Source organism: Oryzias melastigma, linkage group LG18, assembly GCF_002922805.2.
Source record: "Oryzias melastigma strain HK-1 linkage group LG18, ASM292280v2, whole genome shotgun sequence".
NCBI classification, from domain to species: Eukaryota; Metazoa; Chordata; class Actinopteri; order Beloniformes; family Adrianichthyidae; genus Oryzias; species Oryzias melastigma.
Genome location: NC_050529.1, coordinates 6,617,065 through 6,643,396, shown reverse-complemented (window position 1 = coordinate 6,643,396; position 26,332 = coordinate 6,617,065). Strand labels below are relative to the sequence as shown.

Genomic DNA, 26,332 nt, shown 5'->3' with positions numbered 1-26,332 from the left:
AGTTTGGACGTCTCCAGGTGTAGCTTCAGGGTACTGACCCAACTTTTATCCTCCTGATACCTTAGCAGTGGCAGTCCTGTTGCGGGTCATTTCACCACATGGCTTTTTGAACTTTCCTCCACGCTGGGCCAACAGTGAGAAAAGTTCATGAACTGTGAAAGTCAACTTCTTTCTTGCAAAACTATTTTTTTGACAAAGGCTTGCAAAGACAATAGAGATTTTTTGGTTTGATTACAGATTTTGCATAGTTTAACGTTATGAGTGACTTTTTTATGTACAAACACTTTATAGAGAAATAAAAAAAAATGCTGGGATTCCAGCTTCAGGCAATTATTTGCTTCCCAAAGAAAGCAAAAAAAGTTATTTAACCCTTTACCACCAGCGCTATCGCAAGCGACAGCAGAATGAAGCTACGTTCACACCCGACATTTGATGGACGTGGGTTCTTAAACGCACATTTAGCCCAATCTGTCCACACTGGACAAGAAGGGAGGGGTTTCTTTTTCTTTTTCTACTGTTTTTCAGTTAAAAGAGGCTTGGTGTGAAATATCATAGCGGTGCTAATCTCACAAATCTCGCTCCAGCCACATTTCGTTTATGCTCTATTCACGCCGGACCCAATTGGCGTGGCAGGGGCGTCAAATTTTAATGTTAAGTCAAAACGGCGCTTCAACCAATCAAGAAGAGATAGACAACTGGAAGTAACTCTGGTTGGTGTCTTAATGATTTTTGTCCATTTTAATTAAAATCTCCAAACAAAATAAGTTCCCTAGAATCACCAAAAGATGAAATGGTAGATAGAATCTTTCTGACTGAATCAAGTTTTGGTTGTTTCTGACAAAACAACCGGACCCCTCGATTTAATTGGAACAGCTAGTGCGTCAAAAAACAACGCGGCAGGGGTCCTTGACCATGGGTCAATATGTGACGAGTTGGGAATGAGAATGTGTTGGCATCAGAATCTGCTAGAATCATATGAATTGCGTGAATGGCTAAAGAGTTACTGCAGTTGAAAGAATGTCAATATTGGAGCCAAAGCTCCGGAGTTAAAGGGTTGACGTATACGAAATGATCACTTCTTCATCACAACTTCTCAGTACCCTTCCACTTTTGGTATCTTTTGTGGTCTGTAAATCTCTCCCCTAAGACTTTTTCATGTCCCCCACCTTCACTCCGTTTTTCACACCTCCTCTCTTACTCGGTTCTTATGAGCAGGGTAATCCCGCAGAGATTTGAGGCTATTTCCTAACCTAATCTTGGACGGCTTTTCCAGGCTAACATGGGAATCTCACTCCGTACAGGGTTACAAAAATGAAGTGAGTTTCCTAAATCTTTCCCCTACCCCTCCCGTTTTCCTTTATCTCCTCTCCTCAGCTAGCCTTCAGCCCCTGGAGGTTGGGGGATCATGCCCGTGCTCTCAGCGTTGAGGCAACATAAAGCCTCCAAGATTAGGGGCGCCACTCGCGTTGGTTCCCATTAGATGCCACAAACCCCCCCCCACCCCCCCACCCCCTTTCTGCAAAGCTGAGCTCCTCAGCACCGCACACGCCCCATTAGCCGGAGTGGCATCTGCTTTTAATTGTACCCGTCTGAGTGCTGGTGAAGCTCGCACATCCGTGATCGGACGGCACTAATTGCATCGCCACATGTCCCTTCAGTGCCAGGCTGTGGAGGTGTAAAGAAGACAGAGACCTGCTCTTTAAACCATCATTTTTAATGCAGCCCTCTGCCCTGAAAATTGTGGCTTTATGGCCTTGTGATCATATATGTGCATGTTATCATTATCTACATGTTAACTACATCATTTATCCTGTCTGCGCTCGTGAAAGAACGGTGTTTCACTCTGAAGGGCTCTGAAAACAGATAATATATTCCCATTATATCATGTAATATATGGTTTTTTTTCAGTTAAAATATTATTTATTAAAAAGAGGGTCATGTAAAATAAATATAGGTCAATCGGTATGTGTGCTCCTGTAGTTAAGTTGAAGTTTTTTCTATTGAAATAAATGCAATTTTTTTTAGTAATAGGGGCACTACTTTGTACAATATGAAATAATACAAATATATATATATATATATATATATATATATATATATAAAAATAGGACAATATTCTTGTTTTATGTGTAACGCTTGGTTCACACTGGGCGCGGAACGCAGGCCGCTTCCATTCAGCGACCTTGTTAACCTTTGATATAGCTAATACCTGACGCGAAATGCCGCGGTCCTCCGCATCCAGATCCCTTTGGTGCCTGGTCTATTTTACGTGAGCTGCAAGTGATCTGCATCCATTCTGGCAGGAAGTTACGCCAAGACAAATGAGAAAATCTGGTCAATTGTGTATATATAGATATGTATGTATGTATGTATTTAAATATATATATATATATATATATATATATATATATATATATATATATACATATTTATATGCATGTATATACATACGTATATGTATAAACATGTATATATATATATAAATTTATATATATATATTTATATGCATATATGTATATATATATATATATATATATATATGTACACATACATATATACATGTATATATGTATATGTACATATATGCATGTATATATATATATATCCCAATTTTCACTTTTTTTCCTTGAGTATAACTCTACCTGAATATTAATATGTCTTTCATTGTAATAAAATGATCAAATTCATTTTATTTAATGATCATATCATTAGCCACTTCTCATATACAAGTTGCTTATATCCACAAATTCATGGGGCTTCTCTTTTGGCAAATTAAGTTTTTTTTTTTAAAAAGAACAGTCAACATTGTCTGACTGAACATATAACACAACGTGGTTCCTGGGAGTTCTTGTTGTTCTGGTGGGGTGCAGTCAAAGGTTTAGGTGGAAAACAAAAGTAAGACGCTGAGGGACACTCATAAATAAATAAGGAAATATCGTCATGTCAACATTTTAAATTGATAAAAGTATCACCAAACGAAAAATCGCAATTTCAATTGCCGAATCAATTTTGTTTCCTACATCCCTCAATAAAGTAGTACCGTGTTCATGAAGGACTACCCCTCCACATGTAACAACTCCTGTGTTTTGGCAAAACTCCAGGTGAAAAAATAAATAAAGCGGAGATATCATCCTGCATGTGATTGGCCATTTTGCTGTTTTTACCCGCCCCGTTACCGTTGCTGGGGCAAAACTGACGTCATAACTAATCCATGAATCATTTGTTTTTTAAAGTAAAACTCTTATGTTCACACACATTTTTAAGACCGTTTTTGGACTCTGATGCAAGGATGGCGTTTGGTTGAATTGACGGAACAGTTTGAAAATTGATCATGGAGGATCCCGCTGTACTAAAGTTGACACTAATTCATTTTAAAGCTTTACTGACCCTTCAGGCGTTCAATTTCATTGATCTGATAAAGTCAAACCGTATTTTCAGTTGCAGTTTCATATTTGACAGACTCGCTAAGTAATTAATGACAAGTTATTAGTTATTTTAAGTGATTAATTTAGAAGAGATGTTGGTAAAGACAACTAAATTGGAATGATGACCCAAATTGCAAAACAATCCATTTTAATCAAGCATAGCTGTGCCAAAAATCAACACTTTGCATCTAATAAACCCCAGAGCACCACTGAGAGCCCCGCCGTCCCGCCAGAGCCAGTGTCTGCGAGGGTTTCTGCGCCGGTCTACACACTCCTCTCTGAAAATAAACTGAATGAGAGACAATTTTACAGGTTATTAAGCAGGCTTATCCTTGCCTGACATTTTGCTGAGTGCAATAATCGGTTTTGATCAATTTAATTCAGCCACACTCGCATTTGTGTTTGTGCTGCAGAGAAACACGGAGAAAGCATAACAAGTGACTCTGAATCAGGAAGAACGCAAGAGGAGAGGAGATCTGATGAGGAGAGCGTCCGCGTGTCCGACTTTTTAATGATTCCATCATCGGGAAGATCGATGTTCCAGATGGATGACATTAATCTTAACTTGATTCTCTGCTGGGATTGTGTGGAACACAAAATTAGAAGATACTGTGTTAAAACCCTAATGTTCAGAGAGAAGCAGAACTGAACTGAAAATGCAGAACTCGATTTGAGAGGCAGAATCCATTCGTCTACTTTCCAAACCTGCTGAAGACCTGTCAAGGTCACGAGGTTGCTGGAGCCTATCCCAGACAGTGAGGTGTGGACAGGTCACCAGTGTGAAGCAGGGCTGGGAGAGAGTATGATCCCTAAAACTGGCTTTATTTTAAGGGTCTTTGTAAAAACCACTTAAGTAATGCTTTTCTAACTCTTAAAAATCTGAGCATTAGCTCCAGTCTTGATGTTCTTTAAGTGATCGTAATAAAGATTTACCCACATTATGGACACATTGTTCCTAACAACACCTCCAGAAAAAAGTATCCAAATATTCCTGTTTAAGGGCCGTCTATCTATCATCCATCCATCCATCCATCTATTCATCTATCCATCTGTCTATCCATTCATCCATTTAAAAATCCATATCTATCCATATATCCATCTATCTATCGATGAATCCATCCATCCATCAACTTTTTATTCATCCATCCATTTGTCCATCCATCCATCCATCAACTTTTTATCCATCCATCCATTCATCCATCCATCCATCCATCCATCAACTTTCTATCCATCCATCCATCAACTTTCTATCCATAGTGCCCACTGAATCCCTTTCAGGTTCATGGGGCTGCTGGAGCCTATCCCAGCTTGGCGAACAGTTGGGTGAAGTAGGGATGCATAGTGAACCGTTCTTCAATCTGTAGCAGAGCTGTTTTAAACCCACATTTTTATTTTTTCCCTGTTTTACTCTTTCTGGGCTTTATTATGAAGTTTACGACTGAATGAAAACGCTGTAATATTTTTCTGATCGTCATTCAGACCAATTACCTGAACGTTTTAATGTTACCTGCTTGTAACTTCAACTTGTTGTCAATGAGTGTAAAGTTATGAGTTTAAATATCCTTTTTTAAATTTGTTTGTTAAAAGGTGATTTTACAAAACAATAAAAAAGTTGTTTCATTGACATTTTGACCATCGCAGAAAATTAAAAACAACATTTTCCAAGTTTAACCAATTTTGTTTGCTGTTGTGTTATGTAGTCGTTAAAACATTGTCCATAGGAAATCTTTGATGTTTTCCATATTTCTTCCCTTCTAAAATGAGAAAACGTTTCATCTGTGGGAGGATCTTCATGAATGTGTTTTGAATGTGATTTTTTTTATGGCACCTATAAGGTCCACACTTTTGTCTGCAGTTTCTGTTGGAGGCGAGAGCTGATATGTGTGATCAGAGCTGCTTTTGGCAGCAAGATTACAGAGAGAACGCCAGGAGAGACTCCTGGAAGCGGGACCGAGAGGCAAGATGGAAGGAAGAAAAAGAAGACAGGATGGAAGGAATCTTCCTTTTGTGAAGCCTCACAACAGCTTTTTTACATGAAAATAAGTCAAACAAAATGCATTTCTGAAGTTTGAACCTCTTGAAATCCATCAGTGTAACATAAAATCTTATACTTTCATGATTTTCTTCTTTTGTTTACGCAAAAAATTGACTAATTATCATCAGGTTGCTACTTTTTCAGACAAAACACTCCAAATGGCTACAAATTTTAATGGAAGCATAATTTTTTGGGGGGGAAAAATGAATTGTTGGCTTCAAGTAAAACACAATTTAACGTCAAAAATTTCACAGAATTTGATTTTTTTCTTTAAAGTCCCACTCCAATTATCTTTGAATCTATTTTCAAAGCCTTTCCGGTGGTCTTTTAATTATGATTTAATTATGTTTGAATAAAAAAATACCCATAAACACTAATTCTAGCTTTACGTATGTCCTCCATCATCAGAAAAACGCTACAGGAAAGCATTAAAAAACACCAAAAACACAATTTCCATCTGTTCTCCATCGGGTCCAGGTCTCTCCCTGAGCATTGGAAGCCTGTTTTTGTTGCCTGTGGTGGCTCATATATTAAAGAAGGATCAAGCAATTTTCATCTATCTTACATTCTGAGGCTGGAGGCAGTCGGCGAAACAGCAGCAGTAATAACAAAACCAATACAAATCGTGTTTTCTCGGACGCTGACATTCTGCTTCCGAAAACACAAATTGCTGTCAACAAACCCCCAGAAATCTCACAGAGGGATATTGTTTGGAAGGTCATGCTGAGAGGCTGTTTTCCTCCGTTTTAAACATGCAGCATCACCTCTTAAAAAGAGTCCTGGCCTTCAGTCTTCTGCTTTAGCAAAGTTTACAGCGATTTTTAAAGCTCCTATTCCTGTTTCAATAGTGCAGTTTTGTGTCGGTTAAAAGTCTGTCTTGATAAACCTCTTTTCTAGAGGTGTTACAAAATTAACAAAATGACATCACAGACGATAAAATGTTGTTGTTTAATGAAATTAGTCTCCATTGTTGTAATGTTTGTGTTTTTATCAGACACAATTGACCACAAGTTTCTCATGAAACATCCTCATCAGTGGACGTAAATCACATATTCAATCACACATTCAATCACATATTCAATCACATATTCAATTGGAGTGATTTACATCTCTTTACAAGAAGCCTTAGTAACAAGATTTCCTGAACCTTTTCTCACCAGAGATGTTGCCAATGATACATAAGTAGCACACATTCTTTGACAGACCATTTGGGCAATCAATACAAATCAATTGATTCTGTTGCGAAGAACGCAACAGTGAGTTTTTACAATTGTGGAAAGCTGCTATGAAAAGCTCCTTTTCTCCACTTCAGAATCCACTGGAATTATGATAATTTCATTAACAGTAGTCAGAAGAATGTCGTTAAAGGAATAACTGTTTGTTCACAGGGGCGTCCCTCAAGGCTCTATGTTGGGTCTATTTGAATATTCAGCTTAAAATAAAAAGAAAAACAATTGAACAAAAGCTTGATTCAGCGGAGCTCGCTTACGCGATACAGCGGAGCGCTAGTACGCTACAGCAGAGCTCACTAGCTTGATACAGCGGAGCTCGTTAGCTTGATACAGTGGAGCTTGCTGTCTCGATACAGCAGAGTGCGCTAAAATAAAGCTCGCTACACTGGACCTCACTAGCTTGATACAGCTGAACTTGCTAGCTTGCTACAGTGGAGCTCGCTAGCTTGATACAGCAGAGTGGGCTACAATGAAGCTCGCTACACTGGAGCTTGCTAGCTTGCTATAGCGGAGCATGCTACGGCAGAGCTCGCTAACTCGATACAGCGGAGCGCTAGTACACTACGGCAGAGCTCACTAGCTTGATACAGCGGAGCTCGCTAGCTTGCTACACTGGAGCTCACTAGCTTGAAATAGCTGAACTTGCTAGCTTGCTACACTGGAGTTCGCTAGCTTGATATAGCTAAAATTGCTAGTTTGCTACACTGGAGCTTGATAGCTTGATACAGTGGAGCTCGCTATCTCGATACAGCAGAGCACTCTACAGCAGAGTGCGTTACACTAAAGCTCGCTACACTGGAGCTCGCTAGCTTGATATAGCTGAACTTGCTAGCTTGCTACACTGGAGCTTGTTAGCTTGCTAAAGCAGAGCTCGCTAGCTTGATATAGCTGAAATTGCTAGTTTGCTACACTGGAACTTGCTAGCTTGCTACAGTGGAGCTCGCTATCTTGATACAGCAGAGCTCGCTTCAGCAGAGTGCGCTACACTAAAGCTCGCTACACTGGAGATCGCTAGCTTGATGTAGCTGAACTTGCTAGCTTGCTACAGGGGAGCTCGCTAGCTTGCTACAGCAGAACACGCTACGGCAGAGCTCGCTAACTCGATACAGCGGAGCACTAGTATGCTACAGTGGAGTTTGCTAGCATGCTATGCCGTCCACCAGGAGGCTGCTAGCGTAAAGAGTCAACCCACTGAGTTCCCACTTAAGCTAATGTGGGCAAACACAGCTGGGCTACCGCAGAAACTGTGGACAAACCAAATTGGGGCCCTCATTTTCTGCCCACTCTTAAACCATATGAGCCACTGGGCCTTGCTGGCTGGGAATGTGTCTATTACTCTATTAAACCCTCTACGGGCCAACCCAAAAACCTCGTTTACTAGTACTGGTCAACCCCGTACTATGTATGAGACTAAGACTTAAAACCTGACACGAGCTGGACTTACTTATGTAGATTTTTCAAGTAAAAACTCGATGCTAAAAAGCAGTCAAAGACAATAAAAGATGTATTGTTATGATCTTCTGTTAAATTACTTAATGAAGCAATATTAACACAATACAATTAATTATGACGTACGTTTTATATCACCTGAACAATTAGGAAATGATCTGCACAACCTTCTACTGCGTTCTTTTCAAAATAAAATCGCTTTGCGTTCCTTCAGATTCAGGAGCCACAACAAAGTGGAGTCTTGCGTGCCAGCTGGCGTGAAATCAGGAGGAAGACGACAGCCTCTCTGTGAAATCTGCATGCAGATGGTCGGCATTGTTCCCTTCATTTAAGGATTGTTTCTGAGAAAATCAAAGGAAAATTAAAAAATAAATAAATAAAATATGCAAATACTCTAGCGATTGGAGCGAGCTGCTTTACATCCCACTATGTAGGTCGCAGAAGTCTTAAAGCTTTTCTTGCTTTTCACTATAATGGGACTTTTTCAGGAGGTTTTTGTTTTTCTACAAAACAAAAACCATCAAATATGTATTATTTTTTACTATTTTCAATGCTGATTCTGGCAGCAGCAAATCCTAACCTCCAATCAGCTGCGATCTTCCTCCAAGCCAAACCAAACTCATCCTGTTAATTAACTTCTCTGATGGCTTTCAGGTTGGGGGGTGGAGGCAGAGGGATGCTGCTCACCTTTCCAGCTGACATTTGCCTTGTTAGAATATTAAAAGCTTCATCATATTGAACCTGCGGGCTCAGACATCCATCTTTCCGCATGTTACCTCCGCTGTGAATTTGGCTCCTGGCTATCATCTGTCCATCAGAGCGGCGGCGGCAGCGGAGGTGGCGGCGGCGTGGAGATTTGAGCATTGTTGAAAAACAAGCGTTCACAAGAGGACTAATTAAAGTGTGAGGACACACTCGTCAAACCTGAAAGTGGGAGAAATGAACCAGTGACTGTTCATAATTTAATTATTGCGACATTTTATGTTTTTTTTTAAACTTTAACTTTGCTTTAATGAACTATCAGAATCCATTTGAGTCACTTCTGTTCTCGCTGCAGGCTCAGTCGTGACCACCTGAAGAATTTAAGCAGTTTATGTTTAACCTAAGGGTGTAGGGAAAAATCGATTCAAGGATATATCGCAATATTTTTGTATATCGATTTAAAATGCAGACAGGAGTCACCAATCTTTTAGAAACTGAGAGCTACTTCATAGATACTGAGTCATACAAAGGGCTTTTACTTTGAAATAACAAATTAACTTAGTTTGCCTTTAGTTATACATTATTAATAATGAATAATGATACTCCTCAATGTAAAGACACTGATTTCTCACCATAATGTTCAACAATGACAACAAGCTAGGAAACAGATGTCAATATTCGGCACTTTATTAATCTCAGTAATTGTTACATTTTCAGATAATCTCTTACATTTCATAGGAAAATTTCATAGGGGTCTATGGGGCAACCTGGTACCAGCAGTGCCGGGTGAACTGGACGCGGTACCGTATGCGGACCAGTACCGCGTTAAGGTTAGGGGACACCCAAAACGTCAAAAAGTGACGCAGTAGGGAGCCTAACCAAACACCAATATGTGACGACCTGGGGATGAGAGTGTGTTGTCGTGGTACGATAAATATTGTGAGTCGCATATTGCGATATGTATTGTAAACTACCCTCTTGCCAACACACACCCCTATTTTAACCCTTTAACAGTGTAGCTTTAGCCAGGTTAGGGTACCAGGTTAAGGACCCCTATGCGTTTTTTTCCTATCTGTGGCCCTTGGACCAGTACTGGTTTTCACCCCGTAGGTTGGGGACCCCTGATTTAATGGGAACAGCCAATACATCAGAAAACAGCGGGTCAAGGACACCCAAAATGTCAAAAAATAGCACAGAAGGGGGCTTAACCAAATGTAAATATATGACGACCTGGGGATGAGAATGTGCTGTCTTGGGCTATATCGTGATACATATCGTATCTTGAGTCACATATCGTGATATGTACTGTAAACTAACCTCTTGCCAATACACACCCCTATTTTAACCACTATTTTAGCTTTAGCCGGGTTAGGGTTCCGGTCCACGTCCTGAAGGTTGGAGACCCCTTATTATGGGTAGGGTGGACCGGTACTGGTTTATAACCTGGAGGTTTGGGGCCCCTGAATTAATGGGAACAACCAGCATGTCAAAAAAACGACAAGTTGGTGAAAGTGACACGTAGGGTGCCCGAACCATACGTTCATATATGGCGAGTTGGGAGTGGAATGTGTTGGTTTTGCATGCTCTCCTTGTTCATGTGAAGATTTTCTCCTGTTTCCTCCCACAGTCCTAAAACATCCTCCATAGGGTAACTAAGGATTTCAAATAGATGTAACTGTGAGTGTATGATTCTGCAACAATGGAGAGTGTGGAAAAGAAGTGAAGAGGAGAGTGCAAGCAGGTTGGAATGGGTGGAGAAAAGTGTCAGGTGTGATGTGTGACAGAAGAGTTTCAGCACAAATGAAAGGAAAGGTGTACAAGACTGTGGTGAGACCAGCCATGTTGTTTGGACTAGAAACAGTGGGACTGAAGAAAAGACAGGAAGCAGAGCTGGAGGTAGCAGAGATGAAGATGCTGAGGTTCTCTTTGGGAGTGACCAGGATGGATAGGATCAGGAATGAATACATCAGAGGGACAGCACATGTTAGAGGTTTTGGAGATAAAGTCAGAGAGGCCAGACTGAGATGGTTTGGACATGTTCAGAGGAGAGACAGTGAATATATTGGTAGAAGGATGCTGAGGAAGACCAAAAAGGAGGTTTATGGATGCAGTGAATGAAGACATGAAGGTGGCTGGTGTTAGAGTGGAGGATGCTGAAGACAGGCTTAGATGGAGGAAACTGATTCACTGTGGCGACCCCTGAAGGGAAAAGCCGAAAGGAAAAGAAGAAGAAGCCTATAAATTAATGACACAAGCAAAGGTGGAAAATAGTTCATAATTATAAAGATTCTTAATTTAAAAGTAACATTTTTTTAACCTGAAAGAAAAACCGTTTCGTTAATTTATTAAAATCAATGTTAATTTTCAATGTAAAATGTGTTGTTTTCCATTGAAGTGAAAAGATTAACAAATCAGTTTCTGTTTGAAGCTGGAAATGTTCACTTATGAACTTCATCTTCTGTGTCTTTCAGTTTGGGTTTTATAAATCTATCATGAAAAAGGTTCATGTGGTGAGTACAACATCAATGTTCTTTTAGCTTCAGGAATATAATCCTAATTTTATCTGAACAAACCTGGATTCTTCAAGAGTTTGCACATCATTGGTATCAAATATATCTGTTGTCCGAGCAGAAAGTGAAAGATGATGGTTCAAAGACCGTTTTCATCCAAAACATCTCAGCCAGCGAGGCCAGAGAGCTCAGGGAGATTCTGACAAACATCGGTTCCCTGAAGAACTTAATGCCTCTGCTCAACAAGGTACTCCAGCCGCAGAACACGCCCTCTGGTTTTTAGAAGTCACATTTCGTCTGTCTCCTCCTGTATTGATTTATACTTGTTTGGGGACTACAGATGGAAACTAGCTTCAGCTATAATCTGGTGTAAAGCATCTTTAATGTTTTTGCACATTGTCCCTGTCAAATAAACTACTACTACTACTGAAGGTTTGGGTGGAGTTTAAATACGTTGGCGGCGCCGACCGTCTGGGTGTTTGGTTCAGCCTCCTCAATCGTCGTCCGGTTTACAGCGTCTACAGGGTCAAGATCCCACAGAGCAGCAGCACGCCGTCGCGTAAGGATTGACTCACGTTTGTTCCCTGTGTGGAGAAAAGCTACAACATACTGTCATTACAGTCATTACTATCATTACAAATAACCAATTCTCAGATATTTATGAAAAAAATCCTAACAAATGTGCACGAATGAAGATGAAGAAAAAAAGTGTCCAGATTGAAGAAGATGTGCAAGTATTAGAGGTTTATGGTTTGAAATTGGCATTTAGTGAAGTTACAGCTTTTGGGAAGAAGCTGTTGAAGACAGTTTGAAGAGGTGATGATGGGGTGGGTGTGATCCTTCTGGATGTTTGTGGCTCTGTTGAGGCAGCAGGAGGTGTAGATTGAGTCTCAAATTCCACTGGAACCCGATGTCCAGGAGGTCCGTACGGCTGTAGAGTCTGTTCAGTTCTGTTAGGGTAGCAGCAAGCTGAAACAATGTTAAGAATAATATTTAAAAAACACACAAAGACGAGGAGCTGTAGGCTGCTGCACTTATGCACGCTGCCGTCCTCCTATACATAAGCTTATAAACGTATCTAAATATGCTATTTATGAGTGTGTACATACTTAGGTATGTGTGTGTAGTACTTATACAGAAAGTTGTGAACCGCTCTTAGTCTGGCTCGTCACCAAGGAAGTGTCTGTCATGAGAAACCCTACCAGGGGCAGAAGCCCCAGACAGCTCAGCTTCAGGGATCATTCGAGCTCTCAAACCCCTCCACCACGTTAAGGTGGCGGTCGAAGGAGGGGGGGTGTGTGTGTGTGTGTGTGTGTGTGGTGTGTGTTGTATGTATGTGTGTGTGTTGTATGTATGTGTATGTGTGAGGGTGTGTAGGTGTGTTTTTGTGTGTATGTTTTTTTTTTTTATTATTTTTTATTTTTTTATTTTTTTTTATTATTATTATTTTTTATTTTTTTATTTTTTTTTATTTTTTTATTTTTTTTTTACTTTAGTTTTTGGGTGCATTAAAACTAAACTCAAAACTAAAATCCTACTAAATTAAAACTAAACTCAAAACTAAAACATTAAAACTAAAACTTCATCATTGGACCCGGTTCTGGTCCATGTGGGCGAACTGGAGCTCCCAGAGAAAACCCACGTTTCTTTTTTTTTATATGGGGGGGGGGCTGCACTGTTGGAATCCGACCACATGAAGAATCACATTCTGATTTTTTCAGTGGTCAGAAAGGTTTGGGTCAGTGCAGCTGGTCAATGTCTGTTTTTCTTCTTCTTGCCTTTTTTGTTGTGTTGAACCTTCTTCATTTGTGGTTCACAGACATTGGATTGTTCAGACTCTGGATTTCCCGTGTCGTTCTTAAATTGACCCTTGGCAGCTTCCATTAGAACATCCAGTTGTTTGGTGAGCTCAGTGACCTCCTGTTGAAGCGGTTCATTTTCTTTTTCCTGTTTCTCCAGCTTGGCTGCCAGCTCCACATTGGATTGAACCAACTCCTCAAGTTGCTGATTTTTATTTTTTAAATCTTCAACTTCCCCAAAGTCATCAAGCTCATTCGAACTCCACGTTTTCTGTGCTTGTTTGCTTTTGGATTGAACAAGTTGAAATTTTTCAGTCAACTCAACCTCATTTCCTTGAAAATCACCAAGGACTTCTTTACATTTGGAGATTTCCTCATCCAAAATCTTCCTCCGATTGTGTTCCTCCTGGAAGTCTCTTTCCAGCGGTTTCAGTAACTGGATGTACCAGTCTAAATCCTTCTCAGCCGATTTACTCTTCGGTTTTTCCAGGTTAATAAAAACTTCCTTCTTCTGAAGTTTTTCTTTTATTTCCTGGATCTGTTGGAGGAGTTCGCTTTTACTCTCCTTTTTCTCCTCTTTCTTAGGAGGCCGGTAGTATTCCTCTTTCTTACGAGGCCGATATTCCTCCTTGTTAGGCTTTTGACCTCTCCACTCTTGTGCTGTCAAATCTCTGCCCTCAGCTGTTGACATGAAGCAGAACACTGTCTTAGGAGCGTTTTTGAAGGGGTTCTGCTTCTTTTTACCCCCTCCAGTCTTCACCTCGGTTGGACCGTTGGTGGCTGTCGTCTTATTGTTGGTGGACATGTTCTGCTTCTTTTTACCCCCTCCAGTCTTCACCTCGGTTGGACCGTTGGTCGCTGTTGTCTTTTCGTTGGTAGACATGATGATTTTAAATTCAGATGAATTCAAATTTCAAACTCTTGGGTTATCTCCAAGTTTCTTTGGTCTCTGGTGCTTTTGAAAAAGCTGAGCAGACGGTGGAAACCACTCGCCTTCAAGAATTTTCTGACAGTGACATGATGAGATCAAATGATGTCACACTATGATGTCAAATGACATCACACAGGGAGATCCACTTTGACATGGTTTAGTAGTTATGGGAGTAGTGACATCATAGGCTTCTGTGTGATGTCACATGATGACGTCATCTAACATGGATTTATTATATTCATTTATTGTTGCTTAAAATAAGCTGAAAGTGAACAACAACATTTATTGTTGCTTAAAATGTTTTTTTCACATGCAAAAAAAGTGGCTTGGATAGGCTCCAGCAACCCTATGACTCTAAAAGAGATTCAGGAAATTCAAATGATGGATGGATCGATGTTAATAGATTGGATTAATGAATTCTCTCACATCTAACTATTAATGGATTTTTTAATGTTTTCCCCTATCAATCAAATAAGGGCTAATTTTGTGGCAATCTCCTTAACCCGCCCCTAAAACACACATTTGTTATCTTGTAACAGAAAACTACATAAATAGGAAATATCACAAAGGTGTTTTAAATACATTTGACATCCAACACAAGTTGATGTGCTTCTTGACCTCCTTATAGTTTGATTCTAATGTCTTTCTCAGCAAAAGATCTTCTTCTCAGCACATGAACCGGTGTGTTGTGTCTCCACACGGGAAACTACGCGGCAGAAAAAGCAATTTAAATAGCTCCTAAGGCACTCTGTAACTAGAAGCTGGTCACAAAAAGGCATAATTTGTTTCCATTTCTTTAGCTGTGTCTGTGAGAAATGTCACAGATAACAGAGTGTGGGAGATAGATTTTCCAATAAAAAGGTGAGCTGAGAGTTGGGCTTATCTTGACGTGGCGTTGAGTGTCTCCTTAAAAGTTGGAGAAACTTTCCAAGTGGCTGTAAAAACGAGTCAAAAGGGATGAAGAGACGGTCGTGATGGTGTCACTTTTGGCTTGTAAATGGTTCTCTGTGTCGCCTGGTACGGTTCAAAAACTTCCAAACTCCAACCCATCAGGCCGGCCAATGGGGGGTTCATCCCCGGACTAAGATTATTGGTTTAAATCGTGAACATGAATACACTGGGCGGATAATCTCTGACTCTCAAAGGACTCTGAGGTAAAAGGAAGTCTCATATGGGGCGACCATATTGACTGGGATTTACTCCGTCCGACCCAACAATATTTTCTTGGGGTATGTTCTCATCATTTTCAAGAGAGATCTGAACCTGGCTTAAACACGAGTCGAGGGGGCCAGTATGAACGTACTTTAACCCTTTATCTGCCTGCTCAGCCACATTGATTGTGAGTAGAGCTGCCCCAAATGACGATTTTACTAGTTGACTAATTGGCAATTGATCACTGCTGACATCACACTACCTACCACTACATTTACTGCACTAAGACTATTTTATGTGACACTGGGTGTCTTTTATTTTGAAAGGTTGTCACATCAACATATCTCAAAGGTTGAAAGCATTGTCATATTTTGTGGGCACCAATTACAATTTTTAACAGCACAAATTATTATTTTGTGGAGACAAATTGAATGTTTTGTATGAGTAAATTTAAATTTTGTGGTAGAAATTACTGTTTTGTGGGCATAAGTTGGCAATTTTTTAGGACAAATTGGTATTTTCTATTAACAAATTAATATTTCGTGGGAATAAATTAGTATTATGTGGGCACAAGTAAGTATTTTGTGGGCAAAAATGTGTATTTAGCTGAAAAAATTAGTGTTTTGTGGGAAAAATAGTATTTTGTGATCGAACTGTTGTATTTTGTGGGCACAAATTGGTACTTTCTAAGCACAAAGTTGTATTTTCTTTATCCACTAATGAATTTTTTGTTGGCAAAATTTTGTACTTTGTGGAAAATGTAGTATTTTATGGGGAAAAAAATAGTATTTTGTGATTAAAAAATTTGTATTTTGGGGAAAAAGGCAATTTGTATCTGTGTTTTTGTTTCATTTCTGCCAAAAAAATAAAGAAAAAACTGTTTAATTATATTATTCATAACAGTAAATGGTGACGTAAGATTTTGTGCCTCCTACTGGGTTGTGGTCTGTAATAATTGGCCTTTTAAAGGTTCCAGATCCATGCAATAAGCAGCAAAAAATAATAATAGTAATAATTTATTTTGTCTTGATGGGTAGTTAAAGGGTTAAAGATTATGTTGTTTTTCAGCTTGTCACGTCTATGGTATCCTATTTTTTTATTGATTATAATTTTCTATTTGTAAGTTTCTTTTTTTGTCTCATTCAGGTTTGCCGAGTCATTTGCAAAGTCTTTTTAGCGATCCTCCGTCTGTTCTGTTTGGGTCATCCACCTTAAAACAGCTCGACAGGACGTTTAGTGAGCACCAGCAGCTGAAAACTGCACGTCAAAGTTCCACAAATGAGATTTTAATAGTGTTTGGACATCATTGGAGATGAAATGCTGGAGGAGGACGAGGCGCCGGGCTCACAGGTGCACGGCCGACGCTTGTTAGAGGACTGAATAGTGACAGACTTGCTCTTCCTTAATGAAACTCGCCAGGATTAGGCGATCACCAGGAGGGCCGGTCCCAGCCGCCATTAAACACAACCTGATTTAACATGAGAGCCAATGAAGCTGTTGTATTCAGCACATTGCTACGAAAGCGTTTTCGCCCGACTGTAACCAAACTCCCCCCTCGAGTTGGATGTATTTTTTTGGCCTAATTGCAGCCAGTGGCTAAATCCTTTTCCATTTGCATCGATCTCCTTTGAAGAGGGATGCAGATGAGCTTAACGAGTGTGCTAATTACGGCGGAGCGGCGCGGGGAGTCTGCTGTATCCGCAGCTTTGGGTGTCGGGTTGCATGCGAGCGCGTTTGGATGCTTCTTCATGCATGGAAATGATGCGGACAGAGCGTTGAATTAGAATAGAAAAGGACTTCAATTGATCCCAAAACGGGGGAAATCGATTTGTTACCACACCTAAAAAAGTAAAATACAATAAATAAGTGTCCAATGTCTATGGGTTCATGACATATTCAGCACAGTGAGTTTCACGTCTACTGCAGGAGCTGCATCTGAATGACGGACGCTTTCAGCGGTACTTCCATCTCAGCTTGATGACCTGCTGTCCCGCATTAGTCCGAAGAGGGAAACAATAAAAATAATAATAAAATCAGAAGGAATTTGTTATTGTTTTCTTGATCCAAATACCATAAAAATCATAAAGTTCAGGAGGAGAACGATCAGATTCTCCTCCATGTTGGTTTTGGACTCCACCCCCTGATCATATTAACAACGTGAAGTCCCTGATTGGCTGATGCAACACATCTTCTTCACCAAAGTTCAGATATTTATACTTAAATGAAACACAACTAGCATGTGACGCCCGTTCATGATTGTGGGTTCTTAAACACACATTTTACCCATAGAAATATATAAATCCCCCTCTGCCATAGTTGCTCTTTGGCTAAAGAATGATAAAGTAATAGCATTTTTTAAAACTAATTTAGCATTTATTCAATTTAGTTTAGTTAAATTTATAAATTAGTGACTTTTGAGTATCTAGAAGACAAACTACGTAAAGTTTTTACATCCCTCCTGAGTCGAAGAAGCCTTGTCTACTGTAGAATGCACAAAAAATTAAGCAAAACTTTGGTGAAAAGTCTGATATTTTCTGCATTTAAAGCACATATTAAAGCACAACAATGGTTAGTCGTTGTCCAGAGCTGCACTGAGATGATCCTCTTTGGCCTAGGGCAACTTTTATTTTGAAAAAAAATCAAATGAGCTTCTGTCAAACGCATTCTAACTCTCAACTCCACATATATGGACATATGGTTTGGGCTCCATCCAAGTCACTTTTTGACGTTTTGGGTGACCCCAACTCATCCTTTTTTGACATACCGGCTGTCCCCATTAGATAACCGGTACCGGTCAGACGGTCGCTTGGTACCGGGCCACGGACAAGGAAAAAAGTGCTTTCCCCAACCCTTAGGATGTGGAGCGGTACCCTAACCCGATATACCCGTATCCTAACCTGGTACCGGTTCCTTGTCCATTAACATGTCACCCAAGAGGTCAAAAAGTGATGCAGAGTGGCCCTGAACTACATGTCTATATATGAGGAGTTGGGAGTGAGAATGTGTCAAACATAAAGACAACTTCACATTTTGAGAAAATGCGAATTTCTCTTTATATTTCTGGTTTAATTAAGTCCAGAAATCAAATATGACTATTAATTGTTAATATAAATTAAAAAAAACATTAGTTTTAGTGGTATAAATGTTTCCTAAAGAGTCAATGAAGACTCTGCGGCTCCTACTTGGTTTTGATCAGTAGAGAACCGTCCAGAAGGCCTCTGTTCCTGTTAAAGGCTGCAGAGACCTGCAAGAACAGCAACATAAAAAGTTTATAGAAGAATCCTGCAATTTCTGAGTCCTCTCTGGCCCTTCTTCTACAGGAACGTCTGTTGAGATAAAAAGATTTTAAGTGTTTGTGTGCACATGAGGCCGGTTGGGTCCGGGTTCTGAGCTGGCGTCAGTTTGGCAGGCACTCACAATCACAAACAGACTCAAACGTTGTTCGACAGGCCTGTCCTTTCTCTCCTTCACTCCCCTCGGCTGAAAGGAGTGTAGCGACACGGAGGAGTGACGGGACGGCGGACTGACACCGGCCACAACACGCACTGTTTGCGACTAAACATCTCGGAGACGTGGAAAAACGCCGTTAACTGGCTGCGATTCTCTGAACGAGCTGAAGGGCTGCAGCCGTCACAACATGTCAGAGTTAATGGAAAACCTTTAGAAATCTCGCCGGCTGGCTTTTGAAATCGTATGTGGGGGGAGCTTTCAGCTCTCAAAAGAAGCTCTGATTTCCTTGAAACTCAGAGCGCCACATTGGAGAAACGGTTGACACCTCCGACATTCTCCAACGCCACGGCTCCCATTTCGGAGTCAAAGCACAGTTTGCGGCGTGTAATAATGACGTCTTTGGGGCCCTGCTGCTCCGTTTCAATCTGCCTTGTTACCTGCAGAAGGGAAAACAAAGCAGGGGCTTCATTTTCATGTTGATGAGACAGACGCTTTCCACTTTATTTCGCCCTGCTTGGAAATCCTGCGCAGGCCAAAGATGCATTGCCAGCAGACACGTCTAACTACACCGCTAACAAGGATAGGAAATTGGATATTCAAAACAACCTGCTGTAATAATAAGCCAGAGCAGTATATTGAAAGGAAATTGTGACTCGGAAAGTGTACACACTGTTTTAAGAGATGGAAATGAGTGTTTGTTCAGGACAAAAACATCTCTCAACGTCGCGCTCAGATTCTGCTGTGGTACAAAAATGGTTTCTGAAATGAAATCAATAGTTTCCCAAAATAAAAAGAAGTCTAAATGTATATGTTTACACGTAATATACTTTTCCAAAGTTGGACGTTATCTGGGATAGGACTTCATACGTGTGCATGCACCTCAATACATGCAAGACTTTGAGATGATGTACTGTTTGTGTTTGGGAACAGTATAAAAAAGCCTCAAAAGTAAGGCCTTCGTGCACTCTCACCGACAGCAGGTTTTAAAGAACAGTTGACAGTAAATCACAACAGTTATTTCTTGTAAGAAAATGCTCATTAAATTGCGCTAATTGTGTGCATTGTGCTGATGCTGAGTCAAAGTCAGCAGAGGATGAGGTTTGATGAACTCTGTGGTTTAGTGACTCCACTAATGCAGTGTGACCCTTTGTAATTTCAATAGGATAATTGGAAGAAGTCCCTGTGTCCCCTCCATGTCCTCTCTCACACTTGCAAAAAAGCAGTACAGCTCCCCCTGTTGGAGAAGCTCAAAAAGCTACTTTTTTTTCACAAACCTCTTTGTGGCCAAAAGTACTTTAAACACAAGAGGATTCACTAAAGCTGCAAAATACTCCAGTGTGAATTGCAACATAGTAATACAATGTTATTTATACTATCAAGTCAATGAGTGTGTAACATTGTGCAATAAAATGAATGATGTTAATATGAGAGAAAGGTTCAGCAACGATCAAAAACTCACAAATGAATGTAGTCGGCGGCAGTCAGGCATGCAGAATGGTCCACTTTTATATACCTCTGGGTTACCAGGCGGCTGGCGGTCAGTTGTACTATATATGGACGACCACAATCTTTAGACATTTAAGCCTCGTTTCCACTGAGCAGTCCGGTACGGGACGGGCCAGTCAAGTCTGGCTAGCGTTTCCACTCAGTAAGGCGTGTGTGATTGTGTGTCACTGTGACAAGCTGGCGACTTGTCCAGACTGTAGTCCACTCATCTTTGACTGGTTAGGCTCTGGCAACCCCGTGACCCAGAAAAGGTTAAGAAAATGTAAAGCAAAAATCTATTAAATATGAACATTTTACAAAGACTATTTATGAGTTCTGATGATGAAAATGTGGATAGTTTATTAAAAAAAAACACTAAATTAAAATTGGGTTTTTGTCACCAAAATCATTCAAATGCAATGCATTGTGGTCTTTATTTGCTAATATAGTGAGCACCGATGAAAACTGTTTTTTTGCAGAAACTCCTGGGAAATTTCTAGGGCACTCAATTTTGGAATTGTACAAATGGTGAACGCACTGTATAGTGAGTAGTGAAGGAATTGACACAGCAACCAATTAATCTAGCTGGAACAGCCGCCATTTGGGATGCTTTCAATGACTTCATAATAAAGTTGTAAATAGGAACATCCAGTTTAAAACAGTAAAAAAAAAAAAAATCGAGTTCTTGGTAAAAATCAAACAATAGGATATAAGACAAAAAGGCTCACTTATAAATTATTCTACTGTTGATTTATTATACCTATGTGAAGATTTCTGTATAAAAAGTTTTGGTGTACAGAGTTTAAACGCACGAACAGACCTTGAACGCACCGCGCTCAGCACTAACTTCCGGTTCGTCGGAAAGTGTCGATACAGTCTATGGTCCGAACATGTCCGCGTTGGTACGAAGGGTCGCGGCTCTGTCCGGAGCGTCCGCCGTTGGACTCGGAGCATACGGAGCTCACGGTGAGTCACGCGCGCACATTTTGTAGTAATAGTCGTCGTTCGTGTGTGGTGAATAATCACCAGAAGGAAGAGTTCCAGCCTCCATTGACAAATCTCCCGCTTTAAGGTTTTACTTCCTCGCGACACAAAGTCCCGTTCTTCATGAAATTTTTACTCATCGCGGAAAAGGTAAACGGACACCGGGAGTAATTCGGCATTAAAATTATCCGCCTAACTGCGTGTTTTAAGAAAAACAAACGTGGTTTTGTAATAGAGGTGACCCGTGTGTTTGTGTATGTATGGAGGAACTTCCGGTTTGTATGTTGCGTCACGTGATTCCCAGTCTCAGCGTGCACAGTGGAAATCTGATAACTAGAGCTGGGTGTCGCCAGTAATTTTAAGAATCGATTCGATTCCAACATTTTTAGATTCTTTCAATACATAAATTTGATTCAATTCAATTTTCAGTTGACACATTTAGACATATTTGTTTAGAAATACATTGTCTGTTTGTGTCTGCCTAGAATATTTTCATATTAATCCAATAAAGTTCACATACTGTAAAATGTATTGGTGAAATAATGAGATTGTTAATAACATACAGTGTTACACGGATCTCAAATGGAGAAGCTACAACTATTGTTCTGCCTCTCCTGGAGGGCGTCTCAGTTTGGCCACTAGGTGGCGATCACCCTATAGCGTTACACCTTATTCCAGAAGAAGAAAGTATGAGCAAAAAACTGTGTTTTAGACCACAAATGGTCACTATTTCCTTAAGAGTTTGGAAAATTCATGCTAGTAAGTTTATAAAGATGTTAATGTATGTTTAGGTCAACCAAGCGTTAGTATTAGTCGTCCTATGGGAAATCCTGTCATAAGATAGCATCAAGCTAGCAGACTTTAGCAATATGTGTTAGATCTATCCCTACTTTTATGGATTGATTATTGAACTATTAAGCTTAGATTTAGATCGATTTTATCAACCCAGCCCTACTGATAACAGACTTGGGTTGTATTCATCAAGGTGGCTTACAGTCAGCGCAGTGCCAGTTTTCCAGGTGCTTTTGCTGAGGTAGGTGCCTTACACCTGCCCCTTTCTCGTGATATTTTTATGATGATTGACATGTGACGTCAAAGGGAAAAATTACCCGACATGCACCATAATGGAGGCAATCTGATTGGGTGATCTCAAACACACCTAATATTAGGTAGGGATTGTGAGGGGTGAAGTTACTCCATGCAAACAGCCCCACTTATAAATCAGAAGTGAACTGCTGCTGCTCTACCGAAACTGTCAAAGTAAACAGCAGTTTTTAAAGATTTTGGCCAAAAACGACATAATTCTTATGATAAAAAAAAACACTGGCAACACTTTTTGGCTTCTAAAAGAGGATTGGAGTGAGTCTTTAAAATCTTGTCCCTATGTTGTCAAAATTAGACACTGTGAAGGTTGACTTTATTTTTTCAGTTTTTTTTAACATCAGATAAGTTAATATAATCTAATAGATATTAATAGGCAAAAATGATATCACATTGTCTTGCTTACACAATCACTTAAATGCCGATGATCTAATAATCGTGGGAAATAAAGATAACATTTTGTTAACTCTTAACTCTATTTTAGGCATAAAAAATGGGGTCATCTGGACCTCACAAGACAGCACGAGGGTTAAATATCTGAGGTTTGTCCAGTGACGCCTGAATAGCACACACTCTTTGACATACCCTTGATCGATCAACATGAATCAGCTGATTCTGATGCAGAGAAAAACAGTATTGGCTTTGCATTTATAAACAACACATGAAAAGTAAAAGTGTTGCATAACAGCACTAAGCCGCTTTTCTCAGTGATAGAATCTTGCTGTCACCAGTGTCATTTCAACATAAAACCAGTTGGCCAGTTTTCTCATCTGCAGTTCTCATTTTAGGCTTCAAGAGCAAGGATCCCGATGACTATCAGTTAGTGGTATGTTCTGTTTTTCTCATTTATTGGACTAAATCTGAGTTCCCTTCCTACTCCATAACTATTGAAAAACTCTAGCAAGAGACTGGATTACATAAGCAATTCGGACACCATGCTCAATTTTTAATTTCTTTTTACATCTCTGATTTCCCAAACCTAATAAGTCTCAACATTTACAAAGACTATTTATGAATGAACTGTTTTCTGGTAATGAAAACTTGGATGGTTAAAAAAAACAAAAAACAAATCCATCCACATTCCTCCGCTCATCCAGGACCAGGTCACGGGGTAGCAGTCTAAACAAAGCTACCCAGACTTCCCTCTCCCAGGTCAGGAGGAGCTGGATCTACCAACAGGCAGAGTGGTAGATCTCGAGGACCAGGATTGGGCAGCCCTGTCCTATATTGTATACCAAGTAGTGAGTAGGGAAGGGATTTGGATAAAACTTTAGTCTTAAAGTGTGTTACTGCATAAAACTTCTACAAAATCTGATACTTTTTTGCCCTAATAAAAGATTTCTCTTGACTTCTCTTGTAACCAAAGAAGGCAGACTTCCTCTAACAGTTGGGCTTGTGTGTTTTTGATTCCCCCAGCTTTATGAAACGGCCAACAAGTACCATTTCTACCACAGCCTGGCCCTGCTGGGAGCCGCCCACTGCGGCAAACCCATTGTGGTGAGTATGGAAGCTGAAGATCAGCAGTGGTGGAAGTAGATTAGTGAGGAATACATGTGTATATGTAATTATCTTTGACCTCATTAAATGCATAAGTTGCATACACTGGCAAGATGACCACAAAAAAACATTGGTTGAAATGAAAGGTATTAGCATATGTGGAAACATACTCAAAATTTAAGAGGAAAAACACACTACAGGCTGATGTAACTTTGATGCAATGTCTTTGAAACAAGTCAAAATGAGGCTCAGTGGTGTTCACATGTCCATATAACTTCCCTCCAATGCCTGGGAATGATTTTGAGGATGCGGCGGATAATCCTCTGGGGATCTCCTCCCACATGTGGACCAAAGCATCCGAAAGCAATTCAAGACAGTCTATGGAATAACCTGGGGTTAAGACATGATGTCCTAGAGGTTCTCAGTTGGATTAATGTCTGGGGAATGGTTGGACCAGTACATTATATCAATGCCTTTGTCTAGCAGAAACTGTTGACACACACATGAGGTCTAGCATTGTCTTGGATTAGGAGGAACCCAGGTCATATCGCACCAGGTCTCACAAGGGGTCCAAGATTTTTTCAGCCCTTGTGACGCTCACCTCACAGTCTGTCCTTATGATGGCCCTTCCTTGGTGGGATGTCACACGTGGTATTTGAGGAGCTCAAAACTGACACTTGGTTGCAGCGGCTTCCAAACTGCGTTTGCTGATTTGCGTCCAGAGCAAAAATAAATGGCGGCGCTGGGGCTAACTTGCTGGGCCAATCCATTCTGGATTCCTGCCACACTGGTGTGGACTCTAAGAGGGGGGGCTTAGGTCGCTTTGGGATTTTAAAAGAAGGTGGGTGCTGGACAACTTGTGCTAAAGCCTGTTGTGTAGCCAGCTGAGGGTCTGGCTTTCATGGGAGGCAAAGTTGGAGATTCTCAACTTCCTTTTTCCTTGCCTCACACCAAGGCAGAAAATACTTTCTAGAATGACTGGATCCATCCAGCCTGCCCCTTCCCTCCTCCACCTGGGGCAAGAGCACTCCACCCACTAAACGAGGGCAAACTACCTTTCTCCAATCAAGAACGGCTGAAGGTCCTTGCTCGATGAAGCCAACAGGACAACATCATCTGCAAAGAGCAGATAAGAAATGTGGTCTCCAAACTACACCCTTTTCACCCATAGCTGCGCTTAGAAATTCTGTCCATAAAGAATGTGAATAGAACCAGTGATAGAGGGCAGCCAGAGTCCAACAATTACTGGGAACAAGTCTGATTTACTGCTGGCTCTGCGATTCAAGCTCCTGTTCTGGTCATACAGGGACTGGATGGCCCTTAGTAAGACCCCATACTCCCAGAGCGCCCTCCACAGGATACCACAAGGGATTCAGTTGAACGCCCTCTCCAAATCCCCCCCTAAAATGGATAAGCAAACTCCCACAAACCCGCCAGAACTTAGAGGGTGTATAATGTTCCATAATCAGGACGTAAACTGCCCCGTTCGACTATCAGCCAAACTCTCCTCTCCAGTATCCTGGCATAGACCATCCCATAAAGACTCAGGAGTGTGATTTTTCTGTAAAGATAAATCAGCCAAGCCCCTTAAGCATTTGTGTTCTTTTACATCCTTGGTTTTTATCAGTAGTTGCATTTCAAGATTCCATTTAAATTGTTTTATTAAAGTTATTTTCTTTTTGTGTACTATGTCGTTTAGGCGGGAACCCTGCTAATTGCAGGCATGGGGATGTTCTGCGGCCCTCTGTACCACCAGGCCCTCACAAAGGACCCCAGCCTGAGCAAGCTGGCTCCCATGGGTGGGATGGCGATGATCGCCGGCTGGCTCGCCATGATTCTCTGAAGTGTGACAGCTCGCATCGTCTCCACGGGGCCAGCACGTGACACTAAGCTGTCAGACTTCTTATGGATGAATTGGACAGCTGTAGCAGCAGCAGCAGCAGTTTTCTGAAGGGTAGAGCTGAGTTATAATGCCAACCGTCCAACTGCTGCCTGTCTCTGGGAAACGGATGTCAGGAGGGGATAAGGTCACAAAAGGAATATTACTCTTCTGCCATTGCTGTCTGTTTATGATGGGCGCTCTTTGACGTCTGCGTTTTATTGAAAATGAACGTAGATTGTTATTTTTAACTTGAAGATATTTTAATAGTTTTTTTTTTTTTTTTTTTTTTGAAAGGCGGACTCATCTGGGCTTAAAGTGGAGATAAAAAGTTTGGATCAATCTGTGCTCTTCAGGATTATTATTTTTTTATTTATAAATACAAAGTGAGATAAAATCAAATCAAAATTATACATTTTTTTGTTCTTTTTGCTTGTTTAGTTAATGTTTAGAATTCATAAATGTGTGAATAAACCTACTTGTACTTGTAAAAATGTTTACATCTTCATTTCCAGTTGCTTTTGTACTGACGGGACTGAGGATGATTTCCCTCCTGGTTGTAGCTTATGTCAGTCCGTTGACTCTATTGGAGAACTGGACTTAGTGAGAGTGATGTCACCCATAAAAAATGGCTTACATCTGGCTCCAACCAACTGAAGTCAATTCACTAGCTATTTTTTTGCGATATAAATGCCGCCATG

General features: G+C 40.5%; 1 protein-coding gene across 2 annotated transcripts; it reads left to right on the top strand.

Annotated features, from left to right (window-relative positions):
- Positions 1–20,655: 20,655 nt before the first annotated feature.
- On the top strand, positions 20,656–26,125 carry tmem256 (transmembrane protein 256). Of its 2 annotated transcripts, XM_024287361.2 has the most exons (4): positions 20,979–21,136; positions 23,044–23,081; positions 23,672–23,752; positions 25,452–26,125. In XM_024287361.2, exons 1-4 carry the CDS (start codon positions 21,061–21,063, stop codon positions 25,593–25,595), a joined length of 339 nt encoding a protein of 112 aa, XP_024143129.1. In that variant the 5' UTR covers positions 20,979–21,060; the 3' UTR covers positions 25,596–26,125. The 2 variants fall into 2 exon arrangements, with proteins under 2 accessions (XP_024143130.1, XP_024143129.1); XM_024287362.2 differs by lacking the exon at positions 23,044–23,081 and having other exon boundaries at positions 20,656–21,136.
- The last annotated feature ends 207 nt before the right edge of the window (positions 26,126–26,332 follow it).